A 19,335-nucleotide genomic window follows, 5' to 3' on the forward strand; every position below is an offset into this window, starting at 1 on the left:
CCGTCAGTTTATTCTGGCACCTGTGCAGTGTAGATTATTACAGAATTGCAAGCGTCAGACATAGGAGGCGTGTCTGGCCACAGATTGTTGACTCAGGGCGCACTCACACTTGACATCTGAACCGTGCCACTCTCCAGCTCGTTTGAGGAAAGGCCTGGATGCCCCGAACGGCCCGCGCTCAAACTTACACAAACGAACCGAGCCGTGGCCGAACACGAGGAGTTGTTTACAAGTGCACGTGAGCAGCAGCAGCAGCGCAACATAATGCGGAAGAAAAAAAAACCTAAGCAGCGTGAAATAATGTCTACTATGAGCCCTGTCAAATCTCTTTACTCCACTTTTCTTTGCATTTTACTACAGTTTAACAAAAAGGGCTATGCTGAATATAATAGTCCATTTTAATAAAGCAGAGAAATAGAGAAGTGCCGTCCCTCTGTCCCGCTCAGCTGAGGCGGGGGGAGCAGCACCTGCCGCTCTGAGCCTTTCTTTGGAGTCATATACAGCCTTCAAAACAACGCTACGAGAACAGAAGATATGACGCTCAGTTTGTGTCATTCATTGCTGCATCGGCCACTGGTTAAACAGCTTTATGTTGGCCAACTCCTGGAAGTCTACGCTTTACGTTACGACAAAGCACTTGACACGAACGAGCACCAAAATCACAAGCGATAAAAAAACCCGCAGGTTTTATCTGTCAGACTAAAGCCTGCGGCCAAACCTGGTACAGCAGCAGAGAAGCTCGGACACAGGGCGGGAGAAGCGCAGCCGCTCCCGTAAAGTCAGCCCGAGACGAGCGTGAAGCGGCCAGGGCGTCGGGAGTGAGCGGTCGGGGAGACGAGCGGTTTGTGGCCGGGGGGTTGGGGAGCCGCCCGGGAGAGAAGCGGTCGGGGGCCGGGGAGATGAGAGCGAGGCAGCCGCTGCTCTGTTTGATAAATACTGCCTTTTCTCACTGTTTTACGTGACAAATGCAACCGCCCGTACTGAAGGGGCTTCCAGCGCTTGGGCGCAGTTCGGATGGACAAGTGCGAGTGCGCCCTTTAAGTCCCGGGCCCTGTTCGATGACCTGCTGTCACGCATTGGGACACACGATCAACTTGTCCTCCATGTTGCAGTAACAGGTGACGCCTGAGCCCAGTCAGCATCCCTGATTGGTTAACAAGGCATAAATGAACGCACGTGTAGATTGGATTACTTGAGTGCATGAAGCAGTGGGCGTGGCCTCCCTGTTCGCTCACCGCGCTTTTCTCCCTGTTCGCTCACCGCGCTGTTCTCATGGCTTTGACACGCGTTTTTCCTCATCCGCTCACGTTTGCTACGCTTAATACGCGCGGACAGCTTTGCTTGCATTTCGGAGCGCGTTGAAGCACCTCTACATAGGGTTAACATGGAAGTTGGAGGCGTGGACGCTTTTGGTGTGTACGCACCTTTAGACACCGTTCGAATGCGTAAAGTTACGAAATGTACAGGATTAAATTGATCAGAAAGGAAGAAAACTGTAGCGTATTGGAACATTTGCGCTACAGCTGCAGGATTCTTGGAGCGGCTAAATTGGGGAAAAAAAGTTGCTCTGCGCCCTGTAAGATGCGCTACACAAGGAACATCATCAGGAAGTAAACACTGACACACAATGGTAACGATGTCACCTTAAAACACAGATCAGACGTGGTGTTGTGGCACTTGAAGCATGTGTGGTTTATTTATGGAAAACTGTTGGTGTTTTGGTGTTAGGGGTGTGCACGTTGATCTACTGTATCAAAGTAAACCCGTGCGTAACCTACGCTCAAACAGACTTTTCAAGGCAATCTCACTTTTGTTTTCAATTTGACGTCTATTCTAAGGAAGACAAGGCAGCGCGATGTGAAGAGGAACATAATGTGACGGTTGCCATTGAAGAGCGGTTCCAAGAGCTGCTTGTCAAGAACCACGCCTCAGTTGGCCTCTTTTTCTTAAATAACGCCCTCTCCCTAGTGGCGCAGCCTTAAACGCAAACCTGCGCCACATGTAAGATCGCATCTGCACAACGTTGCGTTTAGAGTTGCGCACGGACTGCGCCAGTCACAAGATCTGGCCCAGTGTGTTTTATGAAACACAACTATCTCCCTCATTTCTCTCTTCACTCTTCAAGAAAAGAACATGGACTATTGAGAATGTCTGGGCCTGAGTCTCACGTTGTTTGAAGAGAACATGGAGCTGAAATATTGTTACAAAAACACGTTGCCGAGGACGCGGTGGTGACTCGCAGTAAACAGCGCTCGCGTCTGACACAAGGTTTATGTTTAGATCATAAACTGTCGGCTTGTCGACCTCATTGGTCTGTGATTATGAGGCCGACGGATAAAAAACTAAAGAGCGATCTGAAGCACAAGGTGAGGAGATGTTCTGTGCAGGAGATCCCTCTGCTCTCCCTCCTCTGTCTGACACTGAGCTGCTGCAGGACCGCTGGGCGGGGCCGCTGGGCGGGGCCGCTGGGCGGGGCTTTGAAAACACACAATGAACTGTTGTGTCGCCATCTTCACTGTTTTGGTCACGGCCGGAGGAGTTTGATGGTAAATCCTAGCACAGAAGACGACATACAGAGCTCCCGCGCTCTGATTGGCTCGTCTTGGTTTTGCCGGAGTCAGTGAGATTCAAATCACACAATTCCAGACTGTTTCCCCATGAATCTGTGAACATGAGGATCAGTCTGACTCAGGCCAGGCTAAGACTGTCTCGTATTGTAATAAAAAAATAAAATAAAGAAAAAATGCAAAACCCCTTTTTTTTCTTTTTGGCACTCAATTTGTTAATATATTCTAAAAGTCTATGGATAAAACTTCTAAGATTTTTTTCTTCTGGAAATTAATTGTTTTTTTCTCAAACAAAACAAAACAAATCTTGAGCCCTGACACAGAGACAGTGAACTGACCTGAGAATATTTAGGCGACAGTCTGACCTTTGCAGAAAACCACACAGATGAGACACTCCTGAGTCAAACAGGTCTTTGTTACCACCCAGGTCCAGCTCAGTGAGATGTGAGGGGTTGGACTTCAGAGCTGAGGCCAGAGAGGAACAGCTGATCTCTGACAAACCACAGCCCCTCAATCTGAATAAAGAATAAATGAAGTGATTATAAAGTCCAAAGATAAAACATATAAAACAAACACAAAGACATATCTTGAATAATAAAAGTCATGAATACAAAACTGAATAGTTTCTAATATTTATATTTTTTCACAAACCATTTAAAGTCAAATTATTTGTAAAACTTTTTAAAATATTGTTTGAGCAATATACACATCTAAATGCAGATGAATTTCATTTATTTAGTTCCATCTCTTTTTAACACAATATTTACAAGACTTTCATTTCTATGATTTATTTTATTTTTTATTTTTTGTCATGAACAAAACAAAAACAAATCTAAAACTGTTTTGTTCATAGTTTGTGTTAAAACTGGAGCCCTGACACAGAGACAGTGAACTGACCTGAGAATCTGCAGTCGACAGTCTGTCATTTGCAGATAATCACACAGATGAGACACTCCTGAGTCAGACAGTCTGTTATAACTCAGCTCCAGCTCAGTGAGATGTGAGGGGTTGGACTTCAGAGCTGAGGCCAGAGAGGAACAGCTGATCTCTGACAAACCACAGTCCTTCAATCTGAATAAAGAATAAATGAAGTGATCAACGTCCTGAGATAAAACAGATAAAACAAAGACAAAGGCACATCTTGAATAATAAAAGTCATGAATTTAAACTGATGAGTTAATAATTTAAAACAACAAACTTTTCCACAAATTGTTTAAAGTCTAATTCTTTTGTAAAACTTTCTAAAATATAGTTTGAACAATATACAAATCTTAATGTATAAAAAGCATAAATAGATGAAAATATTTCATTTATTTTGTGATTATTTTTAAAATGACATTTAACACATTGAGTGCCAACAATCCAGACCATTTTTCATGATATTTGTAGCACCACAGTGTATTCTGTGTTATAGTTATGGACACAGGCTGTGGCTCGTTTGAAAGCTGATACTCTCAGCTCTCAGGAGGTGGAGTTGGAGGTGGTCATACCGCCTTTGCTCTGCCCAATCCCGTCAGACCTTGGAAGCTCAGCAGGGAAGGGCCTGGTCGGTATTTGGATGGGAGACCGTTTAGTAACACCAGGAAGCCTAGCGAATGTAGTGAGTGAGTGGTTGGTGGTGGTCGGAGGGGCCGATGGCGCAGACTGGTTGCCTCGCTTCCGTCAGTCTGCCCCAGGGCAGCTGTGGCTACAATAGTAGCTTAACACCACCGGGTATGGAGTGAATGAATAGTGCAATGTAAAGCGTCTTTGAGTGTCCAGAAAAGCGCTATATAAAACTGATGCATTATGATGTGTCTCGGTTCCTCAGAAATCTTAAGTTAAACAGAGGCTAGTTTGATCAAATATTGTGTGTTTTATGAAACACAACTGTCTCCCTCATTTCACTCTTCAAGAAAAGAACATGGACTATTGAGAATGTCTGGGCCTGAGTTTCACGTTGTTTGAAGAAGAACATGCAAAAACATTTTTTTTTTCTTTTTGGCAGTCAATGTGTAAATATATTCTAAAAGTCTATTAATTATTTTTGGCTTGATCCCTGACACAGAGACAGTGAACTTACCTGAGAATCTTCAGGCGACAGTCTGACCTTTGCAGAAAATCACACAGATGAGACACTCCTGAGTCAGACAGGTCTGTGTTATTACTGAGCTCCAGCTCAGTGAGATGTGAGGGGTTGGACTTCAGAGCTGAGGCCAGAGAGGAACAGCTGATCTTTGACAAACCACAGTCCCACAATCTGAATAAAGAATAAATGAAGTGATTAAGTCCAGAGTAAAGTCAGAGGAGTTTCTGTAGCTACAGCTGAACATCTGAGACTCTGGTTTGGAGCAGGACTCAGAGGTCGGGGGTAAATGCTGTAGTTTTTCAGACATGATCTCCTACACTTTAATTCACTCTCAGAGAACGGTTACGTCCCATCACTCAGTGATTAAAGGATGAGGAGAGTGGAGGATGGACGAGCGAGAGCCATCACAGTCCTGACACTGACCTGAGAGAGGAGAGCTGACAGTGAGGACTCTTCAGACCTGCACTGACCTGAGAGAGGAGAGCTGACAATGAGGACTCTTCAGACCTGCACTGACCTGAGAGAGGAGAGCTGACAGTGAGGACTCTTCAGACCTTCACACAGCACAGACACTGAGGAGTCACTCAGGTTATTACGGCTCAGATCCAGCTTTCTGAGATGGGAGGGGCTGGAGCTCAGCGCTGACGCCACCACTTCACAGTGAAGATCTGAGAGTTCACAGCTTCTAAACCTGTAACAGATGTTAGAGCGACATATGAGTGATTCTAACAGGTCTTTGAAGCTTCTGTCTGTGACTGAGGACTCACACAGCCTTCCTGCAGTTCCTCACCGCTGGGACCAGTCTCTGTTTACCCTGAAGAGACGTGTTGTACTTCCTTAGGTCCAGCTCCTCCAGGACCTGCTCTGACATCTGCAGCATGTAGGCCAGAGCCGAGCACTGGATCTCAGACAGTTTCTCCTTAGATCCACCTCCAGACTTCAGGAAGTCCTGGATCTGCTGCTGCACAGACTGGTCCTTCAGCTCCATCAGACAGTGGAAGATGTTGATGCTTCTGTCGGGAGAGACTTTCTCTGTGTTCATCACTTTAAGGTTCTTCATGACTTCTGTGATTTCTGATTGGTGGATTGGACTCAGCAGAGCTCCTAAAAGTCTGTGGTTGGACTCCAGACTGAGGCCATGAAGGAACCGCACAAACAGGTCCAGGTGGCCGTGTGGACTCTGCAGGGACTTTTCAAGAGCTTCTCTGAGGAACTTACTTGGACTTAACCCTGAGACGGTTCCTTCACTTCCATAAAGAAACTCCCTGACCACCTCCTGGTTGTTCTTAAAGCAGTGGTGAAGGTAAACGGCTGCCAGAAACTCCTGCACGCTCAGGTGGATGAAGCAGTAGACTGACTGGTTGAAGACACTCTCTCGTTTGAAGATCTCAGTGCAGAGTCCGGAGTAGACCGAGGCCTCGCTCAGGTCCAGACCCACCTGCTCCAGGTCTTCTTGGTAGAACATGATGTTTCCTGTCTGCAGATGCTCAAAGGCCAGTCTCCCCAGCTTCAGGATCAGCTCTGTGTCGGCCTCTGTCAGCCCCCAGGTCTCAGACCTGACCTCTGTTTGTGTCTGTTTGTACTTCCTCTTCCTGTGCGTCTGCACCAACAGGAAGTGTGCGTACATGTCTGTGAGGGTCTGGGGCAGTGGTCCGCTCTGATGGCTTCTCAACACGTGGTCCAGGACTGTGGAGGTGATCCAGCAGAAGACTGGGATCTGGCTCATGTTGTGGAGGCTGCGGGAGGTTCTGAGGTGGGACAGGACTGTTTGAAGCTGCTCTTCATCTGAGAACCTCTTCCTGAAGTACTGCTCCTTCTGTGGGTCAGTGATGAAGCCCCTGACCTCCGTGACCCTGTGCACGCACCGCGCTGGGATCTGATGGGCCGCCGCTGGGCGGGAGGTGATCCATATAAGGGCGTGAGGAAGCAGAGCGCCTCTGATGAGGTTCACCAACAGTACGCCCACCTCTGACCTCTGTGTGACCTCAGAGATGAGCTCACAGCTGAAGTCCAGAGACAGTCTGCTCTCGTCGAGGCCGTCAAAGATGAACAGGAGTTTACAGACGGACAGAGTGTGGGCTGTGAGCGTCTGTGGGGCAGAGAAACACAACATCCATGACTTTACACCACTTTCCTTCAACCATAACTTTAGAGTCAGAAAACTTTGCAGCTTCCTACCATCTCTCAAATACATAGTGAATAATACAATTAAAATAATTAGAAGCATTAGAAACACCTGGAGCCATAATCGATCTAAAGGTGACACGTCACTGATTACAAATGGCAGCTTCATAGCTTGAAATCATATTTTAACATTACTATGTTTAAATTATATTATAGATGAATAAGCATGCCAGTGTGATCTTCATGTGAGGGCCACGTATGTTTCAACTTTTCCATATTAGGGCCCCAACATGTATGTTTATCCTGCAACTGACAACAGTGATTGATATGGGGTCTCACATGGACTCTCTTGGGGAAGGGCCTCTTCTACATGGACACAGCTGATCTCTATCAGCCTCTCTGAGAAAAACAACCTTTACTTAGAATTTGGACTCCAGCCTATCATCTTTAAGGATACGCCCTGTACGTACCTCATTTACATAGAGTGATATAAACCACTGTATACCATTATTCGTTGTGAACATGCTCTGTACTCTTCACCCAGTAAATATTCTCCTTCTCACCATGATTTCATAGCTGAAGGTACGAAAATAATGTCTGGCCTTTTTGGCCACGAGAGAGATAGAAGTGTGTGCTGGATTGACGAAGAACAATTGGTTTAGAATCCGTAGTCAGTAATTTATAATACAGATTATAGGGCTGGGACAATCCACTTTTGTCACAGTCCAATATCCATCCATCCATCCATCCATCCATCCATCCATCCATCCATCCATCCATCCATCCATCCATCCATCCATCCATCCATCCATCCATCCATCCATCCATCCTTCCATCCTTCCATCCTTCCATCCTTCCATCCATCCTTCCATCCTTCCATCCTCTTCCACTTTTCCGTTGCCGGGTCGTGGGGGCAGCTGTTGGAGTTGCCCAAATCACATTGCACCAGCCCCTTATGGCTCCTCCTGCAGGTGGTGGGTCCACAGAAGGACGGCCTCATGGTTCAAACTTCTGAACCGCTCTTTGTCTGACCCGTCACCTAGGACCTGTTTGCCAAGTGAGACCCTACCAACCCCGACAATATAGCCCCCAGGATCATTCGGACACTCAAACCCCTCCACCACATTAAGGTGGACAGTCCAATATATATATAATAATAATAATAATAATAATAAATTTGATTTGTATTGCACTTTACACATGAAAAACACATCTCAAAGTGCTACAGTTGCCACAAAAAAAGAACAGAACAAATCAGTAGTAAAAACATGAAGCATATTAGCAGTAAAAACACAAAATAAACATAACAGAAAGCCGCACGAAATAAGTGGGTCTTCAGTTGACTTTTAAAAACCTTTAATGTTTAAATGGCTTGGCACCTTTGTATCTGTCTGAGCTACTCTCTGTCCATGCCCCGTCCAGAGCACTTCGCTCAGCTGACCTGCTCCTTCTGGATGTGCCCAAAACGCACATGAAAACCAGAGGAGACAGAGCTTTTTCTGCTGCTGCCCCCCGACTGTGGAACGGTCTGCCCCTCAGCATCCGTTTGGCCCCGACTCTAAGCAGTTTTAAGTCCTCCCTTAAAACCCACCTCTTTACACAGGCCTTTTAATATGTTCAACTTTCTCCATTGTATTTTTGTTTAATTGATTTTGACGTAGTTATTATGCCTTGTTTGTATTTGTATTCATAGTTTTTATCATCTGTTTGTGTTGTGAAGCACTTTGGGCAGCCGTGGTTGTTGTAAATGTGCTATAGAAATAAACTTGACCTTGACCTTGACCTCGATAGACTGTGGTGCCCTCAGATGGTTGGGGAGGGCATTGTTGAGGAGTTCTTTAAGGTACACTGGTGCACTGCCGTAGACACACTGATAGGTCAGGAGGCAGATCTTACACTCAATCCTGAACCTAACAGGAAGCCAGTGGAGTTTATGGAGGATGGGTGTGATGGTTTCATATTCACGCACCCTCATCAGGACCTCAGGGATCCCCATGAGGAGGAGACAAAGGCCTGAACCAGCCTCTCTGGATCAGGAAGGGAGAGGGAGGGGCGGAGTTTGGAGATGTTGCGGAGGTGAAAGAATGCAGTCTTACAGATATGTTGGATGTGGGTGTTAAATGAGAGGTGGGGGTCAAATCGAACCCCCAGGTTTGTAACAGAGGGTGTGAGGAGAATTAAATGTCATGGCCTGCAAATGAGTAAACCAATGAGGAGACCTTCTGTTTTGGAGCTGTTTAACTGAAGGAAGTTGTCAGTCATCCCTGCCCTTGTCTCCTCCAGGCAGCAGGTCATGTGGGGAGTGATGATGTGGGGGATGTGGGGCCCAACCTGACATAGAGCTGAGTATCATCAGCAGATATGTGGAAGGCAACTCCATGCCTGCTGATGATGTGGCCCAGGGGGAGCATATAGATGGAAAAGAGGAGGGGGCCGAGGACTGAGCCTTGGGGCACTCCACAGGTGACGGCGTGGGGCCTCGACCTGGCTCCCCCCAGGGCCACAAACTCAACTCTATCAGTCAGGTACGACCGAAACCACTGGAGTGCTGTGTGTGAGATGCCGATGTAGTGCTGCAGACGGTGAAGGAGGATGGTGTGGTCATCGGCGTCGAAGGCGGCTGAGAGGTCCAAGAGCAGGAGGAGGGATGGAGAGCCCTGGTCAGCAGCCACAAGCAGGTCATTTGTGACCCTGACCAGGGCTGTCTCTGTACTATGAGCGGAGCGGAAACCGGACTGACATTTTTCGTACAGACTGTGTGAGTGAAGGTGGTTGTGGATTTGGGTGACAATTTCTTTTTAAGTTACTTTGGAGAGATGGGTCGGTAGTTTGACAGAGTGTCTGGATCGAGGGAGGGTTTCTTAAACCGTGGGTTGATAAGTGCAGTTTTGAGAGAAGTTGGAAGTTGGCCAGATTATTTATCACATTTTATTATACGGCTCTTCACAACGTAAGTAGAAGCTCCGTTGATTTGAATGGGATTTCCCAACGTTCTACCGGTCATTATTTTCTGATAAAGGACCTCTGAAAAAAATAATGACCGCTGCCCATGGCAACGGAGTTCGTGCTTTCATATCACTCCGCGCGTACGTAGTAGCGACACTATCTCTGTCCCCGTCACTGCCAGAGAAGTTGGGGGAATTGCTCGTGAAGTTAGCGTGAGTCTGACTTTCAATTTACCCAAAGATTCACCACCATTCCTCCAACTGCGCCTTCAACTAAGTAGCTAGGCTAGCTACTAGCCTTGCTGCTTCTAGCCTAGCCAAACGCTGCAGCGCAACGCGCAAACTTTTGGGAACTATTTGTCGCGGATGTCATTAAATAAACCTTTCGGCCTTCATAAAAGCGTACGAAGTTTATGTTGTGTGTTCAGTTGGCAAATGGCCGTATAATAAGCGGGATAATGTATAGAACGCTGGTCATTATCGGGAAAATAAGTACCGACAGGGCGAACCGGACCCCGATGCGAAGCGGAGGGGTCTTGTTTCGCCCTGAAGGTGACCAGCGTTCTATACATTATCCCTTACATATATCTCACTATATATCACACTACAGTAAGTCATTATGATAAGTAATAGTTAAATGTGCATGTGACCAAAGTGAAGTGAAACCAAATGAGATTTTCTATTTAATGTCTTAAGATGAAAAGTGCATTGAGACATAAGGTAATAAAGTGCTGTGTAACTTTAGCTGGAAAAAATGCACCAGTATGAAAAAGTATTGTGATCAGACATTCTGTCCCAGCCCAGATGGTTTGTTGATGGATGGATGGATGGATGGATGGATGGATGGATGGATGGATGGATGGATGGATGGATGGATGGATGGCAGCATGTCATACCCCCAGTTAACTATAATGTGCGAAGGGCTTTAGCTGATGTTTGCTAACACCGACTGAACTGACGTTGAAACAGTGCGATCTTGGGTCGACCCAAAAAACTCTAACACGTGTGAAAACGCCCTGAGGCCAATGTGCTTTTGTTTTACCAACTAAGTGTTTAACTCCTCATGAAGGTAAAGCTTTCTCTAAATGAGAGTGACCTGTGGATCCAGCGCTGGATGGAACACTTGGATCAGCTCCATCAGACTGTAGCGCCCCCTTCTGACCAGGTTCATCTCTCTGAAGGACAGTGGCACCACCAGCTGCAGCTCCTGGTTCTCTGAGCCCTGGGCCCAGTCCAGACAGAACTTCAGGACTGAGAAGGTCTTCCCCACTCCAGCCACGCCCACAGTCAGCACGGCTCTGATGGAGCCCTGCTGCAGCGCCCCCTGCTGCTGCTCAGGGGGCAGAGCTTTAAAGATGTCCTGGCACCTGATGGTGATCTCCTGGACCTGCTTCTTCTTGGACTGTGTCTCCAGACTCCTCTCCTCAGGTTGGGCTCTGGCCTCTTCACTGAGGCCCTCTGTGATGTACAGCTCAGTGAAGATGCTGTTCAGAAGAGTTCTATCTCCTGATTCTTCACTTCCCTCTGTCACACTCTCACATCTGCTGCTCAGGCTCTGCTTATGGTCCTTCAGAACCTTGTGGAGACCTTCACCTGGACACAGAGGAGGAGACACCTGTTAATGTTGATGAACAGGTCTCTTATTCCCTGCTGTAGTTGATGAGTCTCAGACTGAGCAGACTCACCTGGTGCAGGGCCTTGAACCCCCTGATCAGGACTGTTGCCTGTGTCTCCACACTGAGGCCAGGCGTCCTGCTCTGACTCTGTTTCTCTGTGACACAAACACACAGCACTGAGCACGTCTTTAACATCTCACAAGTTACAATCACAAATATAAAGCACAGTTTAGCTGCTGAGACTCTGTGTTCAGGTCAGTTCTTACTGCGAGTCTGGAGCAGGTTCAGGACTGAAGTTAAAAGGTATGCGTTTAGACTTGTCACTCTTCATGGACAGAGCCGACACTGAGGCTGTAGATCTGCTTCTGTGGAGAGAAGATAATAAAGTTCTTCAGCCTGAGACGTGAAAGCTGCAGCTCTTTTTCTACTTTTAACTGGTAACTGTCTCCCTCATGAAGTTGCTCAGTCTCAGCCGTAAAGCCTGAAAAACCCAATGAGAAAAGAGCTCTGGAATTGTTTTTCATTTGAAGCCTTTTGGCCTCTTTAAGTCATTATTAAATATTATTGACAGCTTCTCGCACACAGCTAAATGTTCAGCATGGATGATCTTCTTTTGGCCCAGGCCTCCATCAGTCCATTGAATCTATGGAGAAATATTCTACTGGACACCGAGCTGTGGCCTGATTTCATCATCACGAGGAGCTGTTTGTTACAGATCAGGCCAAAGCGCCTGATCAGTAACAGGATGAACCAAAGATTCTGCTTTAATCCATGTCCCTGAGCTGCTTCTCAGTTCAACATGAGGAGTAAAGAGGACAAAGACATGAGGCTTCGGATAAATGTGTGTGAACTGTTTCTGGGGCTGCACAGCGATTCCCCGCTACAGAGCAGTCGCAGAAATTATCCTTTTAACATCCCAGAAGCTACAATCACAAATATAAAGCACAGTTTAGCTGCTGAGACTCTGTGTTCAGGTCAGATCTTACCGTGAGTCTGGAGCAGGTTCAGGACTGAAGTTAAAAGGTATGCGTTTAGACTTGTCACTCTTCATGGACAGAGCCGACACTGAGGCTGTGGATCTGCTTCTGTGGAGAGAAGATAATAAAGTTCTTCAGCCTGAGACGTGAAAGCTGCAGCTCTGCTTCGACTGCTGGAGTTTCTGACGGGGAGACCACAAGCTGAACGTGACGGCGGCAAGTCCTCCAGAACCATCACACTGAACACGGGGGCTCCCCAAGGCTATGTGCTGAGCCCCCTCCTGTTCACTCTGCTGACCCATGACTGAGCTCCAAACGACTCAAACAGAGACGAGTCAAACTACAGGAGTGAGTGAGTCTGGCCATGTGGTGCAAAACAAGCTCTCTCTACATGTGGAGAAGACCAAAGGAACGATAGAGAGCATCCTGACCATCTTCATCACTGTGTGGTTCTTCTACAGAGGGACTATAGAGAGCATCCTGACCATCACTGTGTGGTTCTTCTACAGAGGGACTATTGAGAGCATCCTGACCATCTCCATCACTGTGTGGTTCTTCTACAGAGGGACTATAGAGAGCATCCTGACCAGCTCCATCACTGTGAGGTTCTTCTACAGAGGGACTATAGAGAGCATCCTGACCAGCTCCATCACTGTGTGGTTCTTCTACAGAGGGACTATAGAGAGCATCCTGACCAGCTCCATCACTGTGTGGTTCTTCTACAGAGGGACTATAGAGAGCATCCTGACCATCACTGTGAGGTTCTTCTACAGAGGGACTATAGAGAGCATCCTGACCATCACTGTGAGGTTCTTCTACAGAGGGACTATAGAGAGCATCCTGACCATCACTGTGTGGTTCTTCTACAGAGGGACTATAGAGAGGATCCTGACCAGCTCCATCACTGTGTGGTTCTTCTACAGAGGGACTATAGAGAGCATCCTGACCATCACTGTGGTTCTTCTACAGAGGGACTATAGAGAGCATCCTGACCATCACTGTGTGGTTCTTCTACAGAGGGACTATAGGGAGCATCCTGACCATCACTGTGTGGTTCTTCTACAGAGGGACTATAAAGACCACCCTGACCATCACTGTGTGGCACGGGGCCAGCACTGCCTCCTGCTGAAGGAGCCTCCAGAGCATCGTGAGAGCAGTGGAGCAGATCTGTGGAGCCCCTCTCCCCTCTCTTTAGGACATATCCTCCACCCGTCTCAAAGGGAACCCTTCGCACCATCACACAGTCTCTTCATGGTTGTGCCGGCAGGGAGGAGACTGCAGGATCTACGGGTCAGGTCCAGTCGACTGAGGAACAGTTTCGTTCACAGGGCCATCGGGAAGCTGAACTCCCTGAAATCTTTTCCATAGGATGGGAAAGACCTGCCGCTCCCTGATAGGCCAGTTGCCAACATCGGCAGCCAATGATAAGTGGAGCTCCAACCATGACGTCACCACAACAAAACAACACTAGTTTAAAGGTTCGGGTTAAGTAAGGACTAAACAACTCGGAGCCGCATTAGACCAGTGGTTCTCAACCTGGGGGTTGGGACCCCCAAGGGGGTCGCGAGATAAATTTGTGGGCTCACCAGATAATTTAGATAAAACATACATATTTTCACTAGCATTTAATCTAATGTTTAATTGTAGCATGTGTTTGCTATTTTACCAGAATGACATTATTTGTTCGTAGTTTGATGAATTTTATTTCAGCCATTTGTTTTTTTTCTTTGTTTTTTAAGAATTATGTAGGCGGGGGGTCACGAACCCCTTTACCTGTTATAATGGGGGTCGTGGCTCCAAAAGGTTGAGAACCACTGCATTAGACGGTTCTAACGCCCGACACAGTGTTGTTCCTCCTGCATTATAACGTCTAACGCGGCTCCTCGTTGTTTAATCCGCTTATACCAGGGTCCCACAAACCTAACATTTATAATAAATGTGTTTTTCATTGACTAAACTCTCTAAATCTGCCAGACTACGGGACTATTTTGTGTGGGTTATTAGCCGGTCACTGAAGGCTGGTCTCAGAGCGAGTCATTCTCCGCAGCTATTACGAGGATCTCAGTCAGGCTCAACGACACAACATCAGCACAGAATCACAACACAACAGGACTAACCCGGAAACACTTTTCCCTGGAAGGAAACACCGATATGCGGCACTCGTGGGCAGGAGTTATTTACCTTTTACAAGGTTTAACCTGAAGCTAAAGCTAGCTAGCTCAACCAGCTCAACTGTTTATGGAAACAGCTGCGGTGGAGTCGCTCACACCTGGGCCCCCCAACTCAAACTTTTATGTTTGACTTTACTAATCCAGACAAATATGCTTCAATGCAGGATCATTTTATGTACGCCTGAAAATGATGAATAGCCTTAACCGTTTCCAATAGAAATGTAAAGCTCGTATGTTATTAACAGTAGCTAACCTAGCTGCTCACTCTCCTCTACAAACATTTAGCAAACACTAAATCCATCTCATATGTTCCTGTCAGTCACTAATTACGCCTTTATCTGACTCAGCTGTGTCATGCGTTGCTATGGCGACGCCACAGCGGAGTGACATCCCAGTGATTTAACTACCGGACTACGTGTGCGGTTACACCAAAATAATGCACCAGCCAATCAGGATCCAGTATTCACCCAGACCATGGTGTACGAGGTTAATAGAGGTGGATTTTTAATTGTATTTCCTGTACAAACATTTACAAACAACCAGACATTGTACGCATGCCTTTAGAAGCTTATATTTTTACAAATTCTGTATAAAACAATAAAAATGTAAGTAAAAATAAATAAATAAAGTAATCCAAACTAACAGTATACCTAACCTTAGAGTTTATATAACTGCTGATAATCCAGCTGTTTCCATCAGATGTAAACACAGTGGCTGAGCGACTTGTGCTTTACTTAATGCAAGAGGCCGATGCTAACCAGCCAATGCTAACCAGCTAACGCTAGCGGCAAAGAGGCCGAGGTCTCTGTGCACATCATGGGGATCTTACCGGGAGGTGGACCCTGTGTGTGGGCGAAGGCGAACACGGAGCAGAGCGGCATCGTTTACAGCTCTAGTGTCGGACAACTGAGCAGGAGGCGACTCATCTGGAGCAGGTTCAGGACTGTTTGGATTAAAGTCTTTAGACCAGTCACTGTTCATGGACAGAGCGGACACTGAAGCTGTAGATCTGTGGAGAGAAAATAATCTGTTTCTGCTTTGTCTAAAAACACATTTGTCTTTGAAGGAGGTTAAGTATGAACGACTGAACTCACTTTGTCCCACAGAGCTGTGGCTCAGTGCTGCCCTCTGGAGGCTTTGCTTTTCCTTCTGCCATTTCCCCCGAGTCTCGTCCTGGGGGAGAATCAGAGCCTTTAACACAGAGATAAACCTCATCATGTGAAGAATAGAATGCGGTCAGCGGTTAGAGTTTGGAACTCATACAAGAAAGACTCATGCGATCATGAACTTTTATCCATGTGGGACTGGTCATGTTGGATTACAAACTGTGCTTTGCTCCATGTTCAACACAAGCTTATCCTAACAGAGAGATCAAGCCAGAAACTGTATCTCAGGCTGATGGGACAAATTCCATGTTTACGACATGATGGACACTCTGAAATTTCCAGCCTCGAGTCCACTCATCACGTTGAAGTTTGATTCCTACATGTCTGACAAGAAATCAGGAATCTGTTCTGTATTTCCAGAGACGACAGAAGGGTGTGGCCAGTAATATTCAATATTAGTTTAACAGACTGACGAAGCAGAGAAGGCAGAGTTCCTTGGTAAAAAGTGTTTGTAGCAGCTGTCATTGATACATGCACCACTTTTTGAAGTATTGACCATAAAATGTCAGATATAACTTGTGTTGCCCACAGGGCTTTTACAACATACGAACTTTCAGAGGGACAACTACACTATATTACAATGCACATTTGTTAGAGAAACACCATGGACCACTCGAAACAATGTGGTGATTCCCCGTAAATCCTAGGTTTAATGACATATTTTATAATAACTTAACTTCTGACTGTTACACCTCTTTTTGGTTTATTGCCAGGTGAACTTTGGTAACCCCTGGAGAGAGGGGGTGAGAGGTGAAGGTGGACAAATATGGAGTCAGAGGGAGACACCACCACGAGAGCACGATGAACGACAAAACGGCACCAGGAGGAGCCAGGAATTCAACCAAGTCGGCGCCAAAGGCAACAGAATAAAATAAAGGCTTATTTTTGACAGGAATTGATATAGCATAATGTTGTATCCACATGTAAACGTATTAATGAATACACTCTATTCTGTCTTTGATGTGGCAATAGAGAAAGCACCTATAATCCTCACCTCAGACTTTGATAATGACGTGCCCTCATAGATGAATTATTTTTGTTTATACTTCACAGGCTGTGTATTGTCAATAGGACAATTAGAAGGAAGGCAAAAGAACTACGGAATTGAAAAAGAAAAAGGGGGATTGAAGTCATATTTTTAACATTGCTATGTTAAAATTATATTATAAATAAACAAGTATGCCAGTGTGTTCAGTTATGAGTGTGCAAAACGTACTTTGCCTACGCTAACGGAAAGTAAGAAAACCTATAGGACAAGGAATGTGTTTTTCTATCTATACATAGTCCAGCCACCAGACATTGACGAATACGTAGCTTCCCAGACAGACTGTCTGTCTCAACTAACCCCCTACCGAAAATAACTGCTTTTACCGGGAATTTGGGCCGGCCAATCCTGTTTTAGGATCCGCCCTGTACAAACCTCATTTGCATAATAGGATATAAACCCCATGTCTATGTTTGTTATTTGTGAAAATTGTTCTATACTTTTCACCCAGTAAATATCTTCTTAATCCACTCGATTGTCTCTATTGTTCTTCACACCTCATGATTTCATCATGTGAACGCTGTGTTTATTTTTACCTGTGACTGGACGAACAGGAAACAGTGGGAGCGGCTCAGCAGTTCAGCTCGACTACATTCCTCATCACACTCCTTCACACGCACTTTGCCTCCTCACAGGTTCAGACACGTATTTGCTCGGTTTATAAGAAGCATTTACACACATTACACTGACACAGCTCTAATAATGCACTCATTATGACTCAATGAACCTTGACTTAAGGCCAAACACCAAATGTGCTCTGGTGTATGTTATTGTGTATATGATGCAGTGATGAGTCTGTAAACTGTAGCTCTGTCTGATTCCAAAGCCTCACCTGAGTGTGGGCTCTGAAGCGTCTCCTCTGTCCGACTCTCCCTGGTTTCTGCTCGGTTTGGAGATTACAGGACCGTCCCGTCATCTCCCCTTCAGCCGCACATTTGTGACACTGCGGCGGAAACACCTGCTCTTTACCTGAGGACAAGCCCCGCCCTCTGTCACCACAGCCACACACTTAACCCTTAAGGCACAGGCTGAGGATCACTGACACTGAGACCAGAAGGAAATGTGTATAATTTTATGTATAAAAGTGGACAAAGTTTCCAATATATTCAGCAGTGAAATCTAAATAATGGAGTCAGAGTTTGTAAATGGGATTATATTTACAGTGCCTCGCGTAAGTATTCATACAGCTTGGACTTTGGCATATTTTGTCATGTTTACAACCATAAACATAAAGATTTTATTTTGATTTTTTTACTGAACGTTCACACACAAGTAACAGACGACTGTGAAGTGAAAGCAAAATGATACATGATTCTGTTATTTTTCAAAAAATAGAAAAGTGAAAAGTGGGGCTTGCATAAGTATCATACAGCATTTTCTGAGTGCATTAAATTGCCTTGACGGTTTAATAGAGGCACCTGTGTGTAATCTACTCTCAGTATAATTACAGCTGTTCTTTTAGGCCCTCAGAGCTGTGGTCGGAGTGTGTTGGTCACTAAACAACATCATGAAGGCCAAGGAGCACCAGAGAGGTCAGGGATAAAGCTGTGGAGAAGTTTAAAGCAGCGTTAAGTTATACAAAGATTTCCCAAGATTTAAACATCTCCCGGAGCAACTGTTCAATCCATCATTCAGAAATGGAAAGAGTAAAGCACCACTGCAGACTTACCAAGACACGGCTGTTCACGTAAACTAACAAACTGAACAAGGAGACACTGGTGAGAAATACAACCAAGTGCCCCAAGATAACTCTGGAGGAGCTGTGAAGTCCTGCCGCTGAGCTGGGGGAATCTGGACATGGGACAACTATAAGTCGTATCTACACAAATCTGGCCTTCATGGACGAGTGGAAGAAGAAAGCCATTATTGAAAGGAGGCCATAAGAAATCCTGTTTGAAGTTTGTAGAAGTCATATGGAGGACACAGCTCCATGTGGAAGAAGGAGCTTTGGTCAGATGATACAAACGTTATGTATGGAGCAAACCTGACACTGCTCATGGTCCTGAGTGCACCATCCCCAGTGTCAAATATACGGGGGGGGAGCATCATGCTGTGGGGCTGCTTTTCCTCAGCGGGGACTGGGGAGATTGTAAGAATAGTTTTGAAGATGGATGGAGCCAAATATAGAGACATTTGAGGAAAACCTGCTGGAGTCACAAGAGAACTGAGGCTGGGGCGGAGCTTCACCTTCAGCAGGACAATGACCCGAAACACAAAGATAAATCTACAATGGAATAGTTCAATAAAAACATATTAATGTGTTAGAATGGCCCAGTCAAAGTCCTGACCTAAATCCTATTGAAAATCTGTGGAATAATCTGAAAACTGCTGTTCACAAACGCTCTCCTTCTAATGTGACAGAGCTGGAGTTGTTTTGTAAAGAGGAATGGGCTAAAATTTCAGTCTCTACATGAGCTAATATTTTAGAGTCAAACCCCAAAAGACTTGTGCTGTTATTGCAGCAAAAGGGGGTTCCACAAAGTATTCATTCATGCTGTATGAATACTTATGCACGCCCCACTTTTCACTTTTCTATTTTTTGAAAAATAACAATCATTTTGCTTTCACTTCACAGTTGTCTGTTACTTGTGTGTGAACGTTCAGTAAAAAAATCAAAATAAAATCTTTATGTTTAGGGTTGTAAACATGACAAAAT

At 45.7% G+C, this 19,335-nt stretch overlaps 1 protein-coding gene across 1 annotated transcript in view; it reads right to left on the minus strand.

Moving 5' to 3' along the window:
- Positions 1 to 12,010, minus strand: part of LOC306981095 (NACHT, LRR and PYD domains-containing protein 14-like) — a gene marked incomplete at both ends in the record, with an annotated part of 347,014 nt that extends 335,004 nt beyond the window's left edge. Inside the window, 5 exons of the mRNA XM_079580645.1 lie at positions 2,906 to 3,082; positions 5,153 to 5,326; positions 5,403 to 6,724; positions 10,801 to 11,297; positions 11,983 to 12,010. Of these exons, the coding sequence (XP_079436771.1) occupies positions 2,906 to 3,082; positions 5,153 to 5,326; positions 5,403 to 6,724; positions 10,801 to 11,297; positions 11,983 to 12,010 (2,198 nt within the window). The remainder of the gene's footprint in view (positions 1 to 2,905; positions 3,083 to 5,152; positions 5,327 to 5,402; positions 6,725 to 10,800; positions 11,298 to 11,982) is intronic.
- Between the last annotated feature and the right edge of the window lie 7,325 nt (positions 12,011 to 19,335).

This window comes from Gobius niger, assembly GCF_951799975.1.
Source record: "Gobius niger genome assembly, chromosome: 21".
Taxonomy (NCBI): Eukaryota; Metazoa; Chordata; class Actinopteri; order Gobiiformes; family Gobiidae; genus Gobius; species Gobius niger.